Below are 20,253 nucleotides of genomic sequence, written 5' to 3' on the forward strand. Positions count from 1 at the left end.
ATAATGAGGGAAGGTTTCATCCTCTCGAGAGCAATTGCGTCTTTACGTCCGATGCCCAGTGTACTAAAGGGGCCTTCTGAACTCCTTAGCGACTGGGAAGAGGTCGTCATAGCTAGGTTGAAGAAGACAACGAGGCTCGTCAATATGGACGAAAACTTGAGCGGACGTTTGCAGGCATAAGGGTAGGAAAATATTACGTGGACTCGTGTGTGCCGAAGTTGGCGAAGGAGGCAAGGATTGCATAAAAGTCCGCAGACGCTGAACGAAATAACCTACATAAGGAACAGACGGCGTGGAAGAGGCGGCGACGTGATCACCCGCCAAGCGTAGGGTGCACGTGCAAATCATTTGGGCTACTTAGCAGGAGAGCTCTCTTCGGAGGGTAGATCGAAGGCCAAGCAGAACGATTGGTAGGTGTGAAACCCGATAGGCAGCGCAAGGCTGAGCAGCTTTCAACTGCCGGTGCAGTCTCTCGATGGTGCCATAGGATGCTAGGTGATAAACGTGATAACCTGTTGTGCGGGTGTGCACGCAACCCAGGAGATATGTTAGGGATGTAAAAATGGCGGACTCGGACTGCCTGCCGTGGTCAATAGTCACCTTCGACGGTACACCAAAATGGCTGATGTAGGTAAGCAGGAAAGTATGGACAACTGTGTCTGCCGTGACGTCAGGAATGGGAGCCGCTTCAGGCCACGGGGTGTACCAATCAATCCATGCAGGCAAGTGCGTATAACCACGGGATGATGGTAAAAAGTCCCACGATGTCCAGAGACGAGAAACGTGGCGCGCTGGTAAGTGCAAACGCTGAGAATTGTTCCGTGACCCAAGCTGGCGAAAGGCTTATTGAAGAGCGGCACAGATCTAGTGCATTCATCGCACAGCTCGCATAAAGCCTTGACCTGAAATGCGCTCGCCGAAAATCCACACATTTCTACCTCATTTGTGGCGCAGCCTGCTAAAGCACCGAGTTGCTCTCCTTGAGGAATCCGTGTGACATGGGTTCGATTCTGTTTGGCATCCCAGAAATTTAAGGGATCTTTTCGTTATTGTGAAGTGGCACATTCCTAGTCGCACATACGCTGTTGCCCAAGTTAGCGTCGAGGAGTTTCAATGAACAGCGGTACCTAACTAGTCCCGAATACACCCTTGTCGGGAAGAAATAGGTTCGTTGAAGAGTGGCACATATGAACACATTACAAAATGCTCAGTGACCCAAGCAGATCCGGCGGTTGTTATTGAATCCTGTTCCCTTGGCAGAGCATCCCAATGCACTACCCGTTCGGCCATGGACTTCCCAGTAAACCAGATAAGCGGGAAAACGGCTAGAGACGAACGTAGCCCCAGGAAAGCGCGTGATTTACCCTATGAATGCATTCCCATTTACCCTATGCATTCGAAAGCTTTTGTATCTATGTGAAATGTTAGAAATAGTATACACCAAAAACGCGTGAGCTGGAAGCAAACTCCATTTTTTTAGTAAAGATTTGAACCGAACACTTGGACTAACAGCATTTCTTTCTGGAGGTAGCACGAGAGGAAGAAATGTAGCTTGACAGGCCATGTAATGCGTAGAGCAGATAACTAGTTATCTATTAAATTGCAGAAAGAGTTCCGAGGAGCGCAGTTGAAGAACGTAAAAACTATAGCTGATATTATGAAATTAGGAAATTCGCCTGTACAATGTCCGATTAGCTGGTGCAGGGCAGGAGTAATTGAAGATCACCGAAAGAAACATTCGCCCTGCAGTGGACACAGCTATTATCATTATCATGATGATGATGATGATGATGATGTGGCTGATGACTCGGCTAAACTTATCACAGGGAGGACTCAAGCCTACGGACATATAAACAAAGACCGTTTTATGTTTCACAAAGACTCTTTGCCTGCGGCTGTCACACCCGCCTCCCTTACGAAAATTCGTTGCGAGCAGTACACCGACGAACCCTAGAACACATGCGTCTTTCAGCATGTGGCTTATATTTAGGTTCACCTTAAAGAACTCCAGGAGGCAAAAGTAATTCCGAGTCTCTTTCTAAATGGCATTCCTTTAAAGCAGGTTGTGGCTTTGGCACCTGAAACCCCAAAGTCTAATTATTTATTTGCGGACGCAGGGCACCACAAGGACTCTCTCCATGCGTTCAATGAGATTACAAAGCACCATCAGCTCGGCAGGAGCGTCTATCCCCCGCCCCACGCCAAGCACTCCAGGCCTGTCTTCCACCCTTCGCATGCTGCAGATTGGGTCCTATCCCAGCCTAGCCGGGGTCAGCGGGTACGCGGACTCGTTCGAGCCCAATTGTCCGAATTGCGGCGATCTGCACTTTAGAAAACATGCTCTGGCGACGTCCCTCGTTACGAAACCACGAATATCTCACCACGGAAGGAGAGTGGGAGGAGGCACTCAAGAACTCCAACCTCGCCGCTCAGCTACGGGCCGTCCAGAGGGCCCGCGGCGCGGCGGTCAAGCACGGCCTGCTCGTCCCAACGTGGGAGCGGCCCGCAGCTGCTCCTTCCTCGTAAGGGGGTTTCAGAGTCGCTCCTCAGGACCTAAATAAAGTTCATTTCCTGCCTGTCTGCCCTAGATAGCACCGCGGCAATTAGGAGCGGCCTGCCGCATCCCTTTTTTTGTTTCTCAGTCCTCCGTTTTACCATATTGTCACGTCGTAGTGACGTTGAAGAAAGCAGCAATACGGTGGAATACAAAACTAGCTTTTATTGGGCGAACCTGTGCCCACAAAAACAGGCTACACTTATAGCACAACGATAGCGGCGAACACGTTCGGCGATCGTCGGAAATCTGACCAACGAGTCAAGTGCGTCGGCTTTTATACATCAATCGTCGAATGTTCCAGGCTAATCGTTGGGACCCGCGTGCCTTCCACAAAGTTCTACACTATTCGCGTCAGGTGATGAAATCAGATAACATAAGGTTCGGCGACAACAGACAGCGGATAGAAGCATCGATAACTTTCCAGAAACTTCGGATAAATGCAGGCGCGACCCGCGCTGTGCGATAACATTTGTTAGGCGGCGAAATGTGGTTGCCCGATAAAGATAAGTATACGTGTCAATATGCTGCGCATGGCTAACAGACTGAGTTTGTACGGTTAGACGTTTGTAGTATGAAAGACACCATGGGTGAGCTTGCGCGAAGGTTTAAATGAAGCACGTTAGCTAGCCTATGGTAAACAACAAAGACAAAGCACGGTCGATCATGACTGGTCGAGTATCGCGAGCGGCTGCACTAGGTCCATATCAGCCTCCCTATACCTTCACACAAGCAAGAACTTCGGCACAAGGAAAGGAACAGAGAAAGGAAATAACCAACCCGGCGACAGGCTTCCTTTAAGGTCAGCAAAATTGTAAGCGAAATTCTATCACTTTACTATTACGGCGAAAGCCTTAAACGGCTAATGGGGTGAAAAATCCTTTGTCCTGCGTTGCGCCGTCCGGCTTATGGCACCAAATTCATAGGGAGTCGAAACCACTTGGAGATATGCGCGAACTGGCGATATCTCCAAATTGAATTACAGTTCACCTATTGAAGTACGAGAGTCGAACCCACGACCTTCGGTGTGAGCCGAACCCTCGAATTTTGGTGTTAATTAAGACGAAGCTGACTATAGCACTCGAACACGTGATCCAACACGGAGATATGGGTGAACCGGCCATATCTGCAAGTTCGATTCCAATTGACTTTGTGAAGGTCGAGAGCCGAAAACGCTACCTTTGGTGTTAATTAGGGCGCTAAGTTCATTGAGACACGCCTAATTAAGATAGAGGTCATTAAGGCACTCGAGCCCGCAACCTTTGGTGGGAGTCACAGCCGCGACCTTTGCTGTTAATTAGGGTGAAGTTAATTAAGCGCCATTAATTAAGGTAGCGTTAGGTAAGGCACTCGAACCCACGACGTTTGTCGGCACAAAACAATAGGAATTAACAAGGCAATAAAATGAAAATGTCATGTAATGAATGTCTCGTGAGCGGGAAGGCTTTCGCCTTCAACCTCTCTAGCGTATGCTGAAGTGGCTGTCAACTCTTATTCTTTTATTCACACGTGACGAACGTGACCGTTCGTTGCGGCTCCGGTCGCGGCGGCTGCAGGGTCCCTCCAACCTCCGAACGCCTTCTCGATCTCGAGCGCCAGCTCGAGTGTCAGCCGGTCGTTGTCACCGGCCGCCACCAGCTGCACGCCGACGGGCAGACGGGATCGGGCGCCCAGGCCCACGGGACACGCCGTGGCTGGAAGACCCAAGACGTTAAACACACCCGCGTACGCGAAGTTGAAAGGCCTCAAGGTGGGCACGCCGTGATACGGCGCGGGTTCTGGGTGCGTCGGAAGCAGCAGGACGCCGTCGCTGCCCAGCAGAGACTCTAGGTCGAGTCGCAGTTGCTGAACCCGAGCGCAGAGTGAGCGCGACGTGGCCGATTCTTTCTTGGCGCCCGGACCGATGCCTTCGGCGAGCGCGAGCGTGATGGCGTTGATGGTGTGCTCCGACTGGCCGACCATCCAGCGCAGTAACTCCAGGCCCGGAGACATGGGGCTGCCACTCTCGCGCAGCACCTGCCGAAAGGCGGGCCCGTCGCCCGAAGCCATCATGGCGGCCCACATCTCGAACGCGAGCCGCAGAGAGGGAAGCCGCACGGGAGACACCCGGAGGCCCGCGTTGTCCCGCAGGTGAGCCGCCACCTACGATCGCGCGAGAAAGGGGAACTGTGCTCGGTGCTGGTGCGACAAGGACGCTTTGAGTGCCGGAGATCTGTCAGACCTTCTTTAGAGTAGCTCCCTTTTTTCAGGGCACTGTACTTGATGTTCTAACATTTGGTCAGTGTATCACATCGATACCTCTCGCTTCACTCTACTTTGTATCGTTGAACGGACAGATCATAGTGAAAACGCAGTAGGAGCACCTTAGCTGGCACCCACGCAGCACGAGACGAAAATGAATTGGAATACAATCATTACACAGTGCTACATTTCCTTTCGCGTATTCATCGCACAGTGACATTTGTAGAAACCTGCGCTACATATGCGTCACGCACTTCGTTATTGACCAGGCGTGATGTGCTCGTACTCGTGCAATATCACGAGCAGCAGGTGACAAGTCCAGTGGATGTCCTTCTTGGCCCTAATACGATCTGCCTAAGATCTTGTTAAAGGTGGCTGATGATCTAAGGAAGGCATATAGCACCACGCTGTAAAAAAAAGGGGGAATGTCTTCCGTTCCACGTTCAGAGAAATGTACTTCACCAATGGTCAGCAAATAAACTTATGAGCCCACTGTTAGGCTTCGGAACTAAACTTGAGAGTACGCGTGTTCGCAAAAACATCTTACGCAATAATTGTTCGCAAGGTAAAATGTTATCAAATCTTGAAGCTGGTGACATATTACTAGGAAAGGAGGGCAGCCAAAGAGCACCTACGATCGAAACACTTTGCGAATTGGGCCCCAGATGCTTTTCTGTGCTAGAATTTTTGACTCACAGTTACCACTCCAAATATTTGAAATGTGCCTTCGTTCCTCGATAGCGAGAGCCTTGGATCACCGAGATTGCACCGCTGCACATCTCGAAGGCATGTGCGATGTCATAATTCGTGGCATGTGCACGACTCCTTAACTCGTGAAATGTTATTGCACAAACTGTGCATACACGGTCTTCGTGGTACTCCACTAACCTTGGTGATATCTTATTTATGCAAGCGATTACAACACGTTAATTTAGGTAATTACAAGTTGTATGTTGTCCCTATTTTAAGTGGCGTCACACAAGGGAGCGTTTAGGCCCATTATTGTTTACCAGCTGCATTAACGACATTATTATTTCAGATAATATCATAAAATTTGTGGCATACGCGGACGACACCAGCACGTTTCTATCTATCCCAGATGCAGATGAAATAATAATGAGATGGAATAAGTTCCTACATCAATTATTTATTTGGTCAAATGAAAACTGTATAACTATTAACACCACAATATCCAAAGCTATGATTTTTCGAGCAGTAAATAAAACAAATTCTTCTTAAACAGCCGCTTGCGTACGCTGGTCAAGAAACATATGTCAGTGAACATAAAATTCTTGGTGTCAACTTTTTGCTCGCCTGAGTTGGGATGAGCATGTCACCAGTGTGTGTAAAAAAGATCTTTCTGTAGCTGGCGTACTTGCTGGCTGTCGACGTCTCCTCCCGACGCAAGTAAGACACACGTGTATCCCGCCCTTTTGCCACCAAAACTAAATTATTGCAATATGGTGTGGGCGACTACGACTAAAGCGAACTTTGTAAACCTTCAGGTTTTACAAAACACGATGAATCGCCATATAGCTAACCTTGATTATATGTCCTAAACAAAACCAGCGATAAATAAGTACGGTATTTCCTTTGCTAAATTCATGTATGCATTTCGAATTTTGCGTTCATTTTATTTCGCTTGTGATGTCTTTAAAGCCGTTTTTTAACAAATACTGCATGATTAACGCCTAGGGTTTCTATCGCATGTGTACTAGAAACAGTGATATCTGGTGTATTCCAAAGTTTCGAAATAATTGTAAACACCAAACACTGCACTACAGATTTCCAAGAATACTTAACCAGTACAAGCACGCCATAAATTTCTCATTGCAAGTACTACACATTTTCATCGCAAACATAGGGTATTAGTATTGATATGTTCATATTCTAACAAGTTCTTTAGGCCAGGTTCTCGCTTAATATTCTTTTGTTAATTCATTTGTATACTAACTGAAAACTGAAAATTTCGTGTACGTATAGAAGTGGTTTTTCTAATGTGTAAACCCAACGCGGATCAATGTACGTACTCGTTGATGTATTTGTTGTTTCTGTTTTTGAGTTTGTGTACAATACTGTCGGTCGTTCTTGCCACCTGCCTTGTAAGGGTTTTCCGGCCTTGTCAAGCTGCTGACGGCAGCTTTTGGCCGGCTAACCTCACCAAAAAGCTTTTTCTCTTTTGTTTTTTCTCCTCACTTTCTGGTGAATAAAACTACTTGAATTGAATTCCGATCGGATGGTATTTTCTTGCTCTTATACCTTATGGCATGCACATGTAGACATGGTTAAATATAACTTGAAAGAGCGTAGGTTAGGGCGTGTTGGTATTCCATAACTGAGGTTTTTTAGCGCACGAGAAGGGACGAAAGACAGTGACGAGACGAGGACACAGCGCTAACTTCCAACAATGGTTTTATTCCACAAAGCGGTACACACATATATATAGGTAACACACACAACCGTACGCATGCGCATATGTACTGATTTCTAGTCAAATGAGACTGCAACGAGACATGCGTTATGGAAAGTTAAGATCTTATCAAAGATGAAAGAACGACCATGCATAGCCAAAAAAATTTTTGTAATTGCAAGATTAAAATGTAATCTCCATCAGGCCACCCTCTGTGTCACGTTTAAAAAAGCGAATTCTTTACTTGAAAGATCTATTGAAGGCGCGCTAACACAAGCACTCCCTAAACTAGCAGTTTAGGGAGCGCTTGTGTTATAGAGCAATAGATCTTTCAAGTAATAGATCTTTCAAGTAAAGAATTCGCTTTTTTAAACGTGACACAGAGGGTGGCCTGATGGAGATTACATTTTAATCTTGCAATTACAAAAAATTTTTTGGCTATGCATGGTCGTTCTTTCATCTTTGATAAGATCTTAACTTTCCATAACACATGTCTCGTTGCAGTCTCATTTGACTAGAAATCAGTACATATGCGCATGCGTACGGTTGTGTGTGTTACCTATATATATGTGTGTACCGCTTTGCGGAATAAAACCATTGTTGGAAGTTAGCGCTGTGTCCTCGTCTCGTCACTGTCTTTCGTCCCTTCTCGTGCGCTAAAAAACCTCAGTTATGGTTAAATACTTACGTCCGAAAGCGAACTGAATTTAATTCAAATGGGATCGTATTTTCTCGCTCTTATACCTTATGGCATGCACACGTAGAAACAGTGAAATACTCACGTCTGTCACTGCTGCCTTTACGTCTGGGTGGACAGCAGACAACGTGAAGCACCTATCGATTTCTGTCAGGTAGTGCACGCGAATAGTGCGGATGTTGACCTGCACGGCCGGAAGAACGGTACAGGTCAGCGGTGCACTTAAGGACTGCATTTCAATGTCGCAGCACTTCGAACAAAGGTCTGCTTTTTAACGCTAAACTAAACATCGTGTGCGTCATACTGAGAAACGAAAAAAAACAAAGTGAACAGTTGCATAGACCAAGAATTTAAGATTTCAAAAAAAAAAGAACTGCCGAAAATTTACATACACAGGGTAGCATAATACAGCCAGCAGCTTGCGGAGAACGCAAAAATGCAAGTCGTGGTGGTCGTTCTCTGATGGAGGAATCAACAGTGGTCGAACAAGAGGTGTCACTAGAGTCAACATTTTTGACAAAGGGAGAATTGTCTAAGCCAGGGCAGCAACTGCTTAACACAAGACACTTTGCCAATATGTTGGTGCCAGCAACAACTCTTGTTCGACCCCTATTCACCACTTCAAACCTCTATCTTCCCGTGAATCAGTCTTGATCCGACCTAGGTATAGTGTCATATGGTACCTTAGGTCGACGTATCATCTAAGTATCAAACAATGACATTAAAGTTATTGGACCTTATAATGTGCTTCAATAACTGTTTCATTTAGAAGACTCAATGCACGTATATTTTTTGCGTAATGTTTTTATACTGTCTGCGTTGGTGCTTGGATGGCAAACAATGTCATAATACCAAGATTATATTTGCATGGCCCTAGTGCTTTAGATGCTCCAGGTTTCAATCACTAAAAAGGAACGAAAATCACATTGCCGCAACCTGTTGACGCTTAAGGTGCAACAAATCTTCACTCTAGCGTTTGTCTTTCCTGTCGTGTTAAATTAAGCGTGGTACACGCTGCCGGCAGTTCATCGGAATCATAAACCATTGTCAAATAAAAGCAAGGCATAGCCGTACGCTACACACATTTAATAGAAGACTGGCGATGATGGTGAAATTCAGTAAGCGCCGTTTTTGGTAGTTGTCAGTGTAACTTGGCCCCACGCCTGCGTCCCACGCATGTTGTTACGATCAACGGGATCAGTCCAAACGTCCGCAATGCTGACGTATTCGACACCTTCAAGTTTGGCTCCCTTTTTTAACACTTCGCCGTAACGTCTCCATTGCGAATATCAAGCCCTCGTCGATGCCTGCCACTACGGAGGGAATGAATGTCTTATCACTTCCGATGTGATGAGTGCGATCGGCTTTAACCGGCACAGCAAGAATGGGTTGTTCAAAAAGCTCTTTTTGTAGCGCAGATATATGGCTCAATCGAGAAACGATAAAATTGTACATAATTCCCGTAACACCATGTAGATGCTGCGCCAAAAAAAAAGAAACCATGGAGCGCCCAGAGCCAGCGCGAATGCGCTTAGTTGTATTTCGTGGAATTGGTCGAAATAACTGTGGTCTGGTTGTGAAGCATACGTACAGTGGAGAGTGACCTAGCCGAATCAGCTTCGAATCTGAGTTCATTTCGTACGCCCGTGTCCACTTGGAAAATCGCGTCCACATTGCACAGCGCAGACGGCAGTTCGGTGCTCTATAACTCTTGACAAATGGATAGCGTACGCCTGCGTAGATTATTAGATCTTGATCGATGAAATATTACACTTGTCTGACAGCTTGCCTATAGCAGCATTATTACGTGGCTATTTCAGATTCTAAGTGCCAGAGTAGTTCGAAGTGACTTTTCAATAGTCCTAATGCAAACAGAATACTTCAGCGTGGGAGTCTTGTCCTGTTAAATATTTAACCACTTATGCTTCTTTGCGGCTGGACCTGCATCTGTATATGTACATGTAGATCACAAATTTCTTATCGTATGTGAGTGACAGTCAGTATGAAGGTTTGCTGGATTACCTTCGTGCTCTTGAAGGCCTTATTCTCTCTTTTAATGTAAGCAATTCTACCGTCTTCGTTTTTAATGGTGGTTCAGTTGTTTATTGTAATCAAAAAGCCGTTTCTCACCTCAATCCCATTAGGCGTGACGCAACACAGCAGCTGCAGAATACTGTTCTGTTTATTGCTCTGTACTAGAGCTTTTAAGTTACTGAAAAGAAACCACGTGAGTAGCGACCTGCTGCGGCCAAGCAACGTTTCTTGCTGGTAGCTGATAAGGAACTCGGCGCACAAGTGTGCTTTATCGACGACGCTGCAAGGAATACCTCATATAGAGTACTTTTCGTCAACATGGACGCGTGCTGCAGGTACGTAGAGTCAGTAGTCGACGTTGTCATGAAACATGGAGCAAGATGGTCGTTATCAAGAAGTTATTGATAACGACCGATAACGATAACGACGTTATTGTCCCATTCGTCAATTTTCCACGTCGTTTTCCCTCGATTGCGGCACGCAGCCGATCCGGCGTTTCAAAATATCGGAAACGATTGATAGTCTCTCCAGATTTAGCAGATTCAACCAGTAATGGCCCCTGACGATCGAAAAAAAAGTTAACACCTTTCCGGCAGAAATGACGGCCTTTGCTTTCTTTGGGGGCGGTGAATTGGAACGTTTCCACTGTAAGCTTTGCTGTCGTGTTTCAGGCTCGTGGTAGTGGCACCAAGGTTCGTCCCCGATCACAATTGCAGACAAGACGTCGTCACCCCCATTGTCATACCAGATTAGATGAGTCAAAGCAGCGCCGAATTCTCCGTCTTTTGGCGGTGGTTTAAAATCTTGGGCATCCATTCCGCACACAAGAGCCGATAAGGAGATGTTCATGAATTATGGTGTGAACAGAAGCGTGGGTGATGTTCTCACGCTCTGTCAGTTCATCGATGCTTATGCTCCGTTCTTATCTAATCAGCTCATCAACTTTTGCAATTGTGTTGGGGATGATTGCACGGTGACTATGGCCCGTTCTTGGATCGTCTTTGCAACTTTCACGTCCTTCTTTGAACCATTTGCTCCAGCGCTTCACAGCGGCCAATGAAACACAATGTTCAACGTACACGGCGGCTATATGGCGATTAATTTCTTTTAAGGAAATACCTTCAGCTCTCAAAAACCTCACAACACCACGCTGCTCAACTTCTGGAGCGTTCATTACGTCACGCAATCATGTTCGACTCAATGTATGAGAGCATTAAAGAACATTTATCCTCATACCTGCGTGTCACTTTTGTAAATGAGAGATGCCTGTGTGCTACGCGCATGCCTCTCAGATAATGAACGGAACCATAATTGAGCGGGGTAAGTAGGTTCACTTTCATTCGACTCGCTCTCGTACATTATAAACGCGAAGATACAATGGAATATACGAATGCGAAGATAAAGCTTGATAAAGGTAAAAAAGTGCCACTGGAAACAAAGCTCCCTGCACGTATATATGCACAAAACCTTGAAACAAGATATTTAAATATACGCATATGTCTTCAATAAATCTACATATCTAAGAAAAACTCACTATATATAATGCATCAAACAAGACAAATAAACATGTTACGCACTCACAGATTCACAGAATCCTAGATGCAGCCCCCTCTCTCTCTACTCCAGCTGATGTATCGCGCGCGACAGGCGGCCGCGCGCGTTCTCCTCGCATTTCTCCCTTGCACACTCCATCGCCGGCTCACACATTCCAACCCCCCCCCCCCCCTGCTCCTACGGTTTTACTCGCACACGCTGCATGCGGCGCGCGGTCACGATGTTATCGCCCTTGGACTTTATACGAAACATGAGGGCGACGGCAGGAATGCGCCTCGAGTATCCATATAATTGCTATCGCAATACTATGATAAGAGTATCCGGCAACTTAAGCGTTCCGTGGCCCATTACTTTCTGCAAAAGAAGAAGTAACAAAATCGAACTTTCACCATGTGACGATTCGCTGCGCCGCAACAATATATTTTTTTTATGCGAAGCATATTACTAGAGCTCAACCCAGCTCCTCAGGCGCGGCGGTGTCGCCTTCAAGGCTGACCACGTGACACCGTGACGTCACGACAGAGGAGAAACGGGGCTCCAACTCGCGCCGCCGCTCGCGGCGGTATATAAGCAGCTGCGCTTGTTTCTAGGTGGCTTTGGCTCAACTCTTGCAAGATGGGCTGGGTGGGAATCGAACCAGGGTCTCCGGGGTGTGAGACGGAGACGCTACCACTGAGCCACGAGTACGATGCTTCAAAGCGGTACAAAAGCGCCTCTAGTAAATGCGATGTTGCCTTAGAAACGAGCTGTTTCTAAGGCTCAGGCGTGCGTCGCTTGCTCAGGCGCACATATCGTTGCCGCGCCGAACGCTGCGTTGCTCGACGCTCACCGCGTCCAATGCGGGGCGCGTAGTCGCTGCGCCGTAGCCCATTGTCTTACACGCCTTGGCGGGTCGACGGGAACGCTGTCACGTTCCACTCTTGAAGGCGAAGCAGAGTAACGCATGAGTTGTTTCTTCGTCTAGCCGAACCAAATATAGCCAAGCAACAGCAGTTCACCAGGCTAAACAGTGGTTCAACAACTAAAATAAAGGCTAGTATGCTTCGCATCCTGGGCTTAACCTTAGCTAAGCCACAGCCATTTTTTTCCTTCTGAGGGGCGGGCGGGGGCACGGAAATAAAAAGCGCAAAGGAAAGTGTGTTGTCCACAATCGAATGCCTACTTAGTGCACCTAATGTGGCTACCTTAAAAAATCGAAGAAAACGTAAGACGCTTGGTCCATCGAGAGCCATACGCATAATTCTCGGTATCCTACACCGCCGAGACAATTTCCGGAGAGGTTGCGTTCAAGCGAACGCGGTGCAATCCGTCGAGTCCCCACAGTGGTGGCGGCGATGGACCGCTGTTTCTTTTTCTAGTCTGTTAGTCATAAAGCGTCCAAAACTCTGCAAGGCGAAAATCCACTCGGCCAGAGAAAACCGAACGCGCACCGAAGTGCGCCGCGCCGTGGTCGAAGAAAGACCAGAAAAACGCACGCACTCTGGCTTGCTCTGGCAGCCCGTGGGTAGGGTCGCGAGAACAAAAAAAAAAAAAAGAAAATGAAGAGGCTCAATGTGTCCTGGCAAATAAAAGTAAAAGTAGAAAAAATAACTCAGAACGTAGTTAGCTTGCCTGCCTTTAGTGTCTTGACATGGATGCTCTGGCGTAGGTGGAAAAAAGTGTTGTTTTTTCTTTTATGTGAGATGCCGGCACAAATGAACGGCCACAACGTTTCGTCTGATCAGGCCTCGCTGCGTGCTTTGTCAACTTGTCTGACAGTGTGTTGATTTCGCTTGTGTCGTATGTTCCGATGCAAAATTTGAGAAAAGACAACGCACCTTTGGCGCTGAATGTTTAAAACAACATTAAACCCACAAAGTTCCGCAACTGAAATTCTAAAGCCCAACTTCGGAAATGTCAATGCATCTTTCACATCAAAAGTTTATAAGAACATTATACCCATAAAGTTTCGGAAATGACATCCAAGAGCTCCGTAGATTCCGTGGCCTCCGCGAGATGCCGCGGTAAACCTGTTCGCCATCAAAACGCCCTTGAAACTTTGTGCTCGGATGGGGCTGCTTGCGTTACGTGACTCCCGGTGCATGGGTGTCGCCGCGAAATCCAGCCCTAGTTCGCAATGTTCGCGCTGAAATGTCTTTTCGAGCGTGAAAAATACATTATAGAGTTTTAGAATAGGGGCCCCAATAGTTTGGGGCCCCAAAGAGCTTTAATTGCGGATGTTTGCGTTGGGGCACGCACGAGTGAAGAGTCTTAGAATAGGGCTTTGCGTTTGCGGATAGCGTCTTGCGCTGACAGCGCCACTACGGCGTCAAAGAAAAGCTATCAGAAATAATTAAATAAAATATACCATTTTATGATAGAAATATTAATTTTGGCTTGCATGTATTCGCGTTTAATTACAATTTAGAGCTTATTCTGTAAGCAGCAAACAATTAGTTGCGCTTAGTTTTGAGCGAACCAACTTTACGTGCTTCCTTCATCAGCCAAGCTTAGCCGTGTTAGGCCTACGAGCCATCAAATCCACAATCAAATTCGGAATCGGCAGCGTCTAATGAATCAATCTTCATAACACACGCTAGTTGAGAAAAAGCTATAACCACAGCCACTTCACCTAGCTTGCAAACTTAACGCGTTATCACGAATCGAACGCTCTTTGATGCTAGGTTGGAGCCGTCGCTTCGATGGGTGCCGCCATGTTTGCTAACGCAAAGCTTTTGGGGCCGCTATTTGGGCTCCCGTTAAATCGGTGAAATAGCGTTCCCAACGCAAAACCCAAGCTCAGTTTGTATCTCGCGCACGCGCAGTGGCTTCGACGCTATTTCTTGGGGCCACAAATTATTTGAGGCCGCTATTCTAAAACTCTCTATTCTGGACAAAATCCAGAATGATTTCCGGCGCCGGGGGTTGCTTTGGTCGGCGGTGCATGGACAGCACGAAAGAAATTCGGGGGGGGGGGTCATAATCCTTCCCCCCCTGGCTACGCCCCTGTACCTTGTATGTGCTTCTGCGCGGCCATGTCTGGCCCCATGTGGTTGACATGCAAACTTGCTCGCCGGGACCCGGCGTCGGAGAGTAAGCGAACTCGACTCCACTCCGTAATGCCGGCATGCCTAGGGACAAACACATAGAACACGCGCTAAGAAACTACGCCGCAATGCCTAGGTAGAGTCATATACGCCTCGTGCACCGCCTATAGAGGCGCCACTGAAAGCCACCTAGCGGACGCTTCCAACAATACACGCGGGAGCAGTAGCAGACGACAAGCCTTTGCAGCAAGGATGGCTGAAGATCGCGGCTGCCATTTCTCCTTTGTTGGGGTGCCAGGCTGCTTCTTCTGCGGTGACAGCTGTAGGGAAGATGCTGACTTCTGTGCGAGCGGGTATGAACACGATGTTATCGGCGTTTGGGACAACATGGTCCGCATACGTGCACGGTGTGTCCCGCAGACAAACGCCATGAACCCCATTTACATGACGTGGAGCTCATGTTGACTAGCCGATAAATTTTGTTGAGTGATGCTGTCTCTCGATGGTTTTTTTTATTCTACCCTTGCCACAATGCTACTTCTGTACCTGAATAATAAGCACCCGTCGTTAGTGCAGACTTATCTCAAACAAATCCGCACGGTACAATCTCTGCATATGCCGTTGTAATTTTTCTGCCGATGAATACATGTGACATCGCCGAATAACTGCAGTCGAACTCACCTCAAGAAGAGTAATTGCCAATTTATTGATGGAAACGCGTACATTAGCCAAGGAAGTCACCAAACAGACGGGTTAATAAAAGCGCGTGTTAGTGCTGTACCGCCGAAGCAATTCTGCTGCATAAGCCGATGAACTACCGTTCCCGCTGCAGTTTGTGCAATTTTGATTTCCCCGTGGGAGTTGCTTGGAAACGTACAAAGCTAAAGACTGACTAACTTTTCAGTACTTTTTTATATTACTAGCGAGAGGTGCCACATGATATATTTAAAGGCAGAGCAGCGCCAGTCAAAGTAGATGAGCGCTGGCGGGAAGGCACGGTTTAGTCGTCTGCAGCGTAAGTATAAGAAAGAATTCAGTTGAGCACAAAACTCACATGCAAGAAGGGACTACATTGTGAAACAAACAAATCACTCGGCGTGTTAAGTTTGCTCAGGCACCATCGAGGTGTGATGACTTCCCAAACGGGACGCGAACTTTTCAGTGAGAAATGGAACAAAAATACCATATGCAGCAGCTATTAGCAATTCTTGCCCAGAACTACCTATTTTCTAAACACATTTCCAAAAACGCAAATAATATCTAAGATGCCCTCGGGCAAAAAGGATACAGCTGTTAAAGAAGCACTTCCTTGGTATCATTCCGATAAGACACAGCGTGATTTATACCCTTTATAAAAACGCAGGGTGAAAACTTCGCAGCTCAAAAGAATCGACAAGAGTTATGCATGGAGCAACTAGCAGCAGTTAAACATGTGCGAAGCCACGCATAAAATAGATGTAAAAACATGAAGTGCGCGACAGCTGGTGCGAGGATTTACCGCGCCACATGAAACCAACAATATCAGTTCTTGCAAACTTCAGTAGCTTTAACACAAACGCAATGCGCTGGTGCAGTCGTGCTGCCTAGCTAGCGCAACGCGGTAAAGAAGCGGAAAACAATATAAGCGGCAAACACCATTCCGAACTTTAGCGAAATGCCTTTAAACCTCATGCTGCACTGCAGACGAACTTCGTTGCTCACCCGTCTGACTATGATCGAGTGGAAAAAACCACAGACGAGAGAAAGGAAAGGAAGAGAACAAGAAATTTCCCTTCGACGCGACGATCCATTTTTGCTACCGTTGCTCCCGCTGATGAGGCTTTGCCGGGAATGATTAGAACCGTATCGCCGTTACGTTTTCACCGGAATTTGAGCCCCCCACCCTGCAACAATTCTTCTTCGACATTCCCTGAAGCTTTAGCCACCCTACACGTGCGAATGGTGTTGCCTATCTTGCTCTGAAAACGTGAATAAGACAGAGAAGCACGATCAACGACACAAACTACGGCGCGCGCCAGGCTCCTCTCCCGCGTGTTCTGCGTTAGGGCGCCACAAGTGGCCCGTCCGTCGGCGTGCACGGCGCGTATAATCAAGGAGCAAAAGCCCCCACATTTTCTCCCTCACACCCGCTCTTACTCCCGCATGCGCGCAAACGCCCGGCACCTCCGCAAGTGCCACGCCTCGCCTTACTAGCAATTGTAAAGTCGTCCCCAGGCGCTCGTCCCACCCAACCGTATTCTACTACACTCTAGTTTTTTCTTTCCTCCAGGCAGCGCAAGAACGAAAGTTCTCCAGCAGAGGTGTTGCGACTACTCGATTCTGTAACAAATCAATAGTGGCGCTAGCGAGTGTTTATTTTTAGTGCATGCATGTAATTCATGACAGAGCTAGCTATTTCGGTTTGAAATATGTATGAGTTTGTAAAACGCGCGTACAATTTATTCACAAATAAAACTGCAAGCTAGTTTAGGACAGTGATTGTTGTTTCGTGTCGTCTGCTGGGTGAGGCCCTGTGATCGTACACCAAATGCAGAAGAGTCAGTGTCCATGTAACCTTGTACACATAAATTTTTAATATATGCGACAAAGCAGCTGAATTTACTCGCTGCCTAAGCATGCAGTTGAAAGCTGAGGTATGTGGCGCGCATTCCCGCTGCAAGCGCACAAATGAATTTATGAGGCACTAACACTTGAAGTGACAGTTCAATTCGCCTCTCATGAAGCGCACTATATGCTCTAGAGGTCCCTGTTTGGACTCATTTCAGGCCTCCTCGATAAATATATGAGTGTTCGATCGTGTAATACTCTGCCAGCACGTACAACAACCGGATGCGGTTTTAGCCAAAGTTTATGGAAGATAGCTTTAATAACCGTTCGTTTTAGCTACCGAGTATACGAAACATTTTTCACAACACACGTACTCCTATGCACATGCGCGTGCAGCAGTTCAACGTCACCACAGGCGTGGGAATGAAACTCTGTCAACAATATATTCAAACCTAATGCAATGACCGACATGATGTTCCAGACTGATAATTTTTTTGCGTTAAGTGAAGACCTTTGACTTCAATATTATTGAAAACAAGACTGCCGAGGCCAAAAAGAAACAAAATAATTTAATATTGCAGATTTGCTACAGACAGTTTGTTTTTCATTTCCCAGAGGTCCACCCCAGGAAGAGGTAAACACGGACACAAGTTAGTGGGCAACAGACAACACAGAGGGTGCAATCACGGCCGCTTTTTTTTTAATCTAGAGGCCGTGCTACAGTACAAAAACGCCTTAACGACACCAATGTTTTTACTCGTTGCGAGAGCTGATGTAGGAGCATAGCGAGCGACCGAGCGACATAATAATCTGGTAACATATGTGGCCATGCCGTGGCATCGAAATAATGTTCTGGCAATCGTACCAAGAACGCAACTCCTTTTCAAACAAGCTCATTCGAAGTATCCTTCCCCGCGAGGGCGCCGCACCTGCCGCATGAGTTGATGCCGCGTTAAAAATCATCAGTGGTGCTGCCAATAAGGCGCGTGTTTTTCACAGAATTGGTTAGGACTTTATTTATTGATTTTATCATTATTTCTTCCCAGACAGGGCACTGCGAGGTGTCCAATATTGCAAAAAGAAAGACCGCGACCATCATCATCATCATCATCATGCCTCTCGTAGTCCATTGCCTCCTTTACTAAACGCGGCAAATGCCTGCCGCATGAGCGGAAATGCCAAAACCAGCAGCCAAATCATTTCCCTTTTTTCCTCTGCAATAGCGTCGGTCGCCAGCGGCACATATCATTGACGGAACCACGGGGCACTACCTCGCGTGGCTTCCGAAATTGTCCTCAGGCGTGCGCCGATCTGGAAGTCCATTAACCTTCATCATAGCTCAGCGTATGCTAGCAGGCATTATAGGCGACAGCTATTCTAATGCCAAACAACCAACTTTAAAATACACACCCAAAGGATTGCTCCAACCACGGTTTCAACGCGGTACCGACCACATAAACACCGTGCGCTGGGTCACCACCCGTAGCAACCACCCGACCGCCACCCGTGATGATGAATGGTTGGATTGACATTATGAGCGTCCCCTTTTGAACACCTGGGCGGTGAGTTTCGCCGCCAAGCTCTTGCTATTATAGTTCCTAATGTATTACCTAGGTTTAAAAAAGAAAAAGAAAACACGATGAGCTCCCACAGCCCCATTTGGTGATCGCTGTGTCTGACGGGGCAAGGTTCTGACTGGTGTTGTATAAGTCGCGGGTCGCTTTTTTTCGTTGCGATGATAGATTGGATTTTTTACAAGCGCTGCTACAGGAGGGCACATGTAACCGGCAAACGGAGGCCTCAGGAGAGCACATGAGGTTATAATAAGGCAGACGGTGCAGAATCTCCAGCGCACTCAAGGGGTAGCGGGGGGGATCGAAGCTGGAAGCAGGGCGCCCCGCGGGTAGAGGCCACGGAGGCCGAAGCGTGCCAGGAGGTGTTCGCATAAAAAATTGGCTGTCCGCGATAGGGGACAGCCGATCTCATACACCCCTGGCACGCGCAGACCTCGGCGATCCCCAACCCACGGTCCAGTCCGGGTTCTGGTTCGTTGCCGCTTTGATATCCTGGAGGCGCCGCCAATAATGCTAAATAGTTGCACGTTGTTACATTGAGTAAAATAGATATGATTAAATAAATGTAATTACGTCCAGCCTCCAACTTGTGGCGCTAACTACCGCGCCCTGCGACTTCTAAGGCACTCTACCTTATATATGCGACCCGGGCTCTTCCACGGTCGCTACTGCTTCCACAGAAACATCTATGATGTTATTTACACGGTACATCGCCGTACGGCGCGAGAATTAAAGCGATGATCCGCCACGACCGACTTAGCTCGCTGCTTCACCTATTTTACCGCGCTGGCAGCCAGCGTGCGAGCGTAAACAAACTCTACCCCACTCCGCAATGCCGGCGCGCCTAGGGACAAGCGCCTACAACACGCACTAAGAAATTTCCTCCGTAGTGCCTGGGTCGGCGTGGGCACAGTCAGCAAAAGTATGGTGAGAAACTCTATGAACAAAAGCCCCGGGGTTTTCTCTCTCGCGTCTGCTTTTACTCACGCCTGAGCACAAACGGCTGGCGATTCCTCAAATGAACGTCTTTGGCATCTAGCATAGAGTTTCATACAATAATTACTAGAGGGAACTCTGGCGCTAGTGTCTACGGGAGCTGCAATGAGAGCGGTTTTACCATCATGGGAATTATGGGAAATACATGGATTTGCCTAAACTTCGTCCAGCCACGGACGCCTGTATCGACAATCGAATGAAACGCCCTTAAGAATTTATCGCAGGTATGCCAGTGCGTTGAGACGCTTGGCATGTTTCGATTTGGCCACCTGGACAAGCTCAATCGTTGCAATTAATAGTAATTGTGCGTGTTGGCGGCGTCTTCTGCACTTCGAAGAGTATAGATTGCGTTGAAATTTACAACAATAGGATTTATATAGCGTAATATACAAAGCCACAAGAACATCTGAATCCACAAGCACGAAGATCAGACAAATCCATTTACTTTCCATCAATCCAATGGTAAGGTGGTACAACGACTGCAGCGCCAAAGTTCCCTCTAGTGCAGCCATTGTACCTCTAGTAATTATATTAAGAAGCTCAATGGCATCTAGTGAAGCAGGCAATGCGCAGTCAATCCAAGGTCCATAGTGGCCAAGTCAGGCCAAGTAATATGCGCA

The 20,253-nt window shown here is 47.2% G+C and overlaps 1 protein-coding gene across 1 annotated transcript in view; it reads right to left on the minus strand.

Annotated features, from left to right (window-relative positions):
• Positions 1-4,032: 4,032 nt before the first annotated feature.
• Positions 4,033-20,253, minus strand: part of LOC142586160 (fatty-acid amide hydrolase 2-A-like) — a 102,926-nt gene continuing 86,705 nt past the window's right edge. Inside the window, exons 7-8 of the mRNA XM_075697412.1 lie at positions 7,988-8,086; positions 4,033-4,696 (exon numbers count right to left, since the gene is read on the minus strand). Coding sequence (XP_075553527.1) covers positions 4,058-4,696; positions 7,988-8,086 — 738 coding nt within the window. The 3' untranslated portion in view covers positions 4,033-4,057. The remainder of the gene's footprint in view (positions 4,697-7,987; positions 8,087-20,253) is intronic.

This window comes from Dermacentor variabilis, chromosome 6 (assembly GCF_050947875.1).
Source record: "Dermacentor variabilis isolate Ectoservices chromosome 6, ASM5094787v1, whole genome shotgun sequence".
NCBI classification, from domain to species: domain Eukaryota; kingdom Metazoa; phylum Arthropoda; class Arachnida; order Ixodida; family Ixodidae; genus Dermacentor; species Dermacentor variabilis.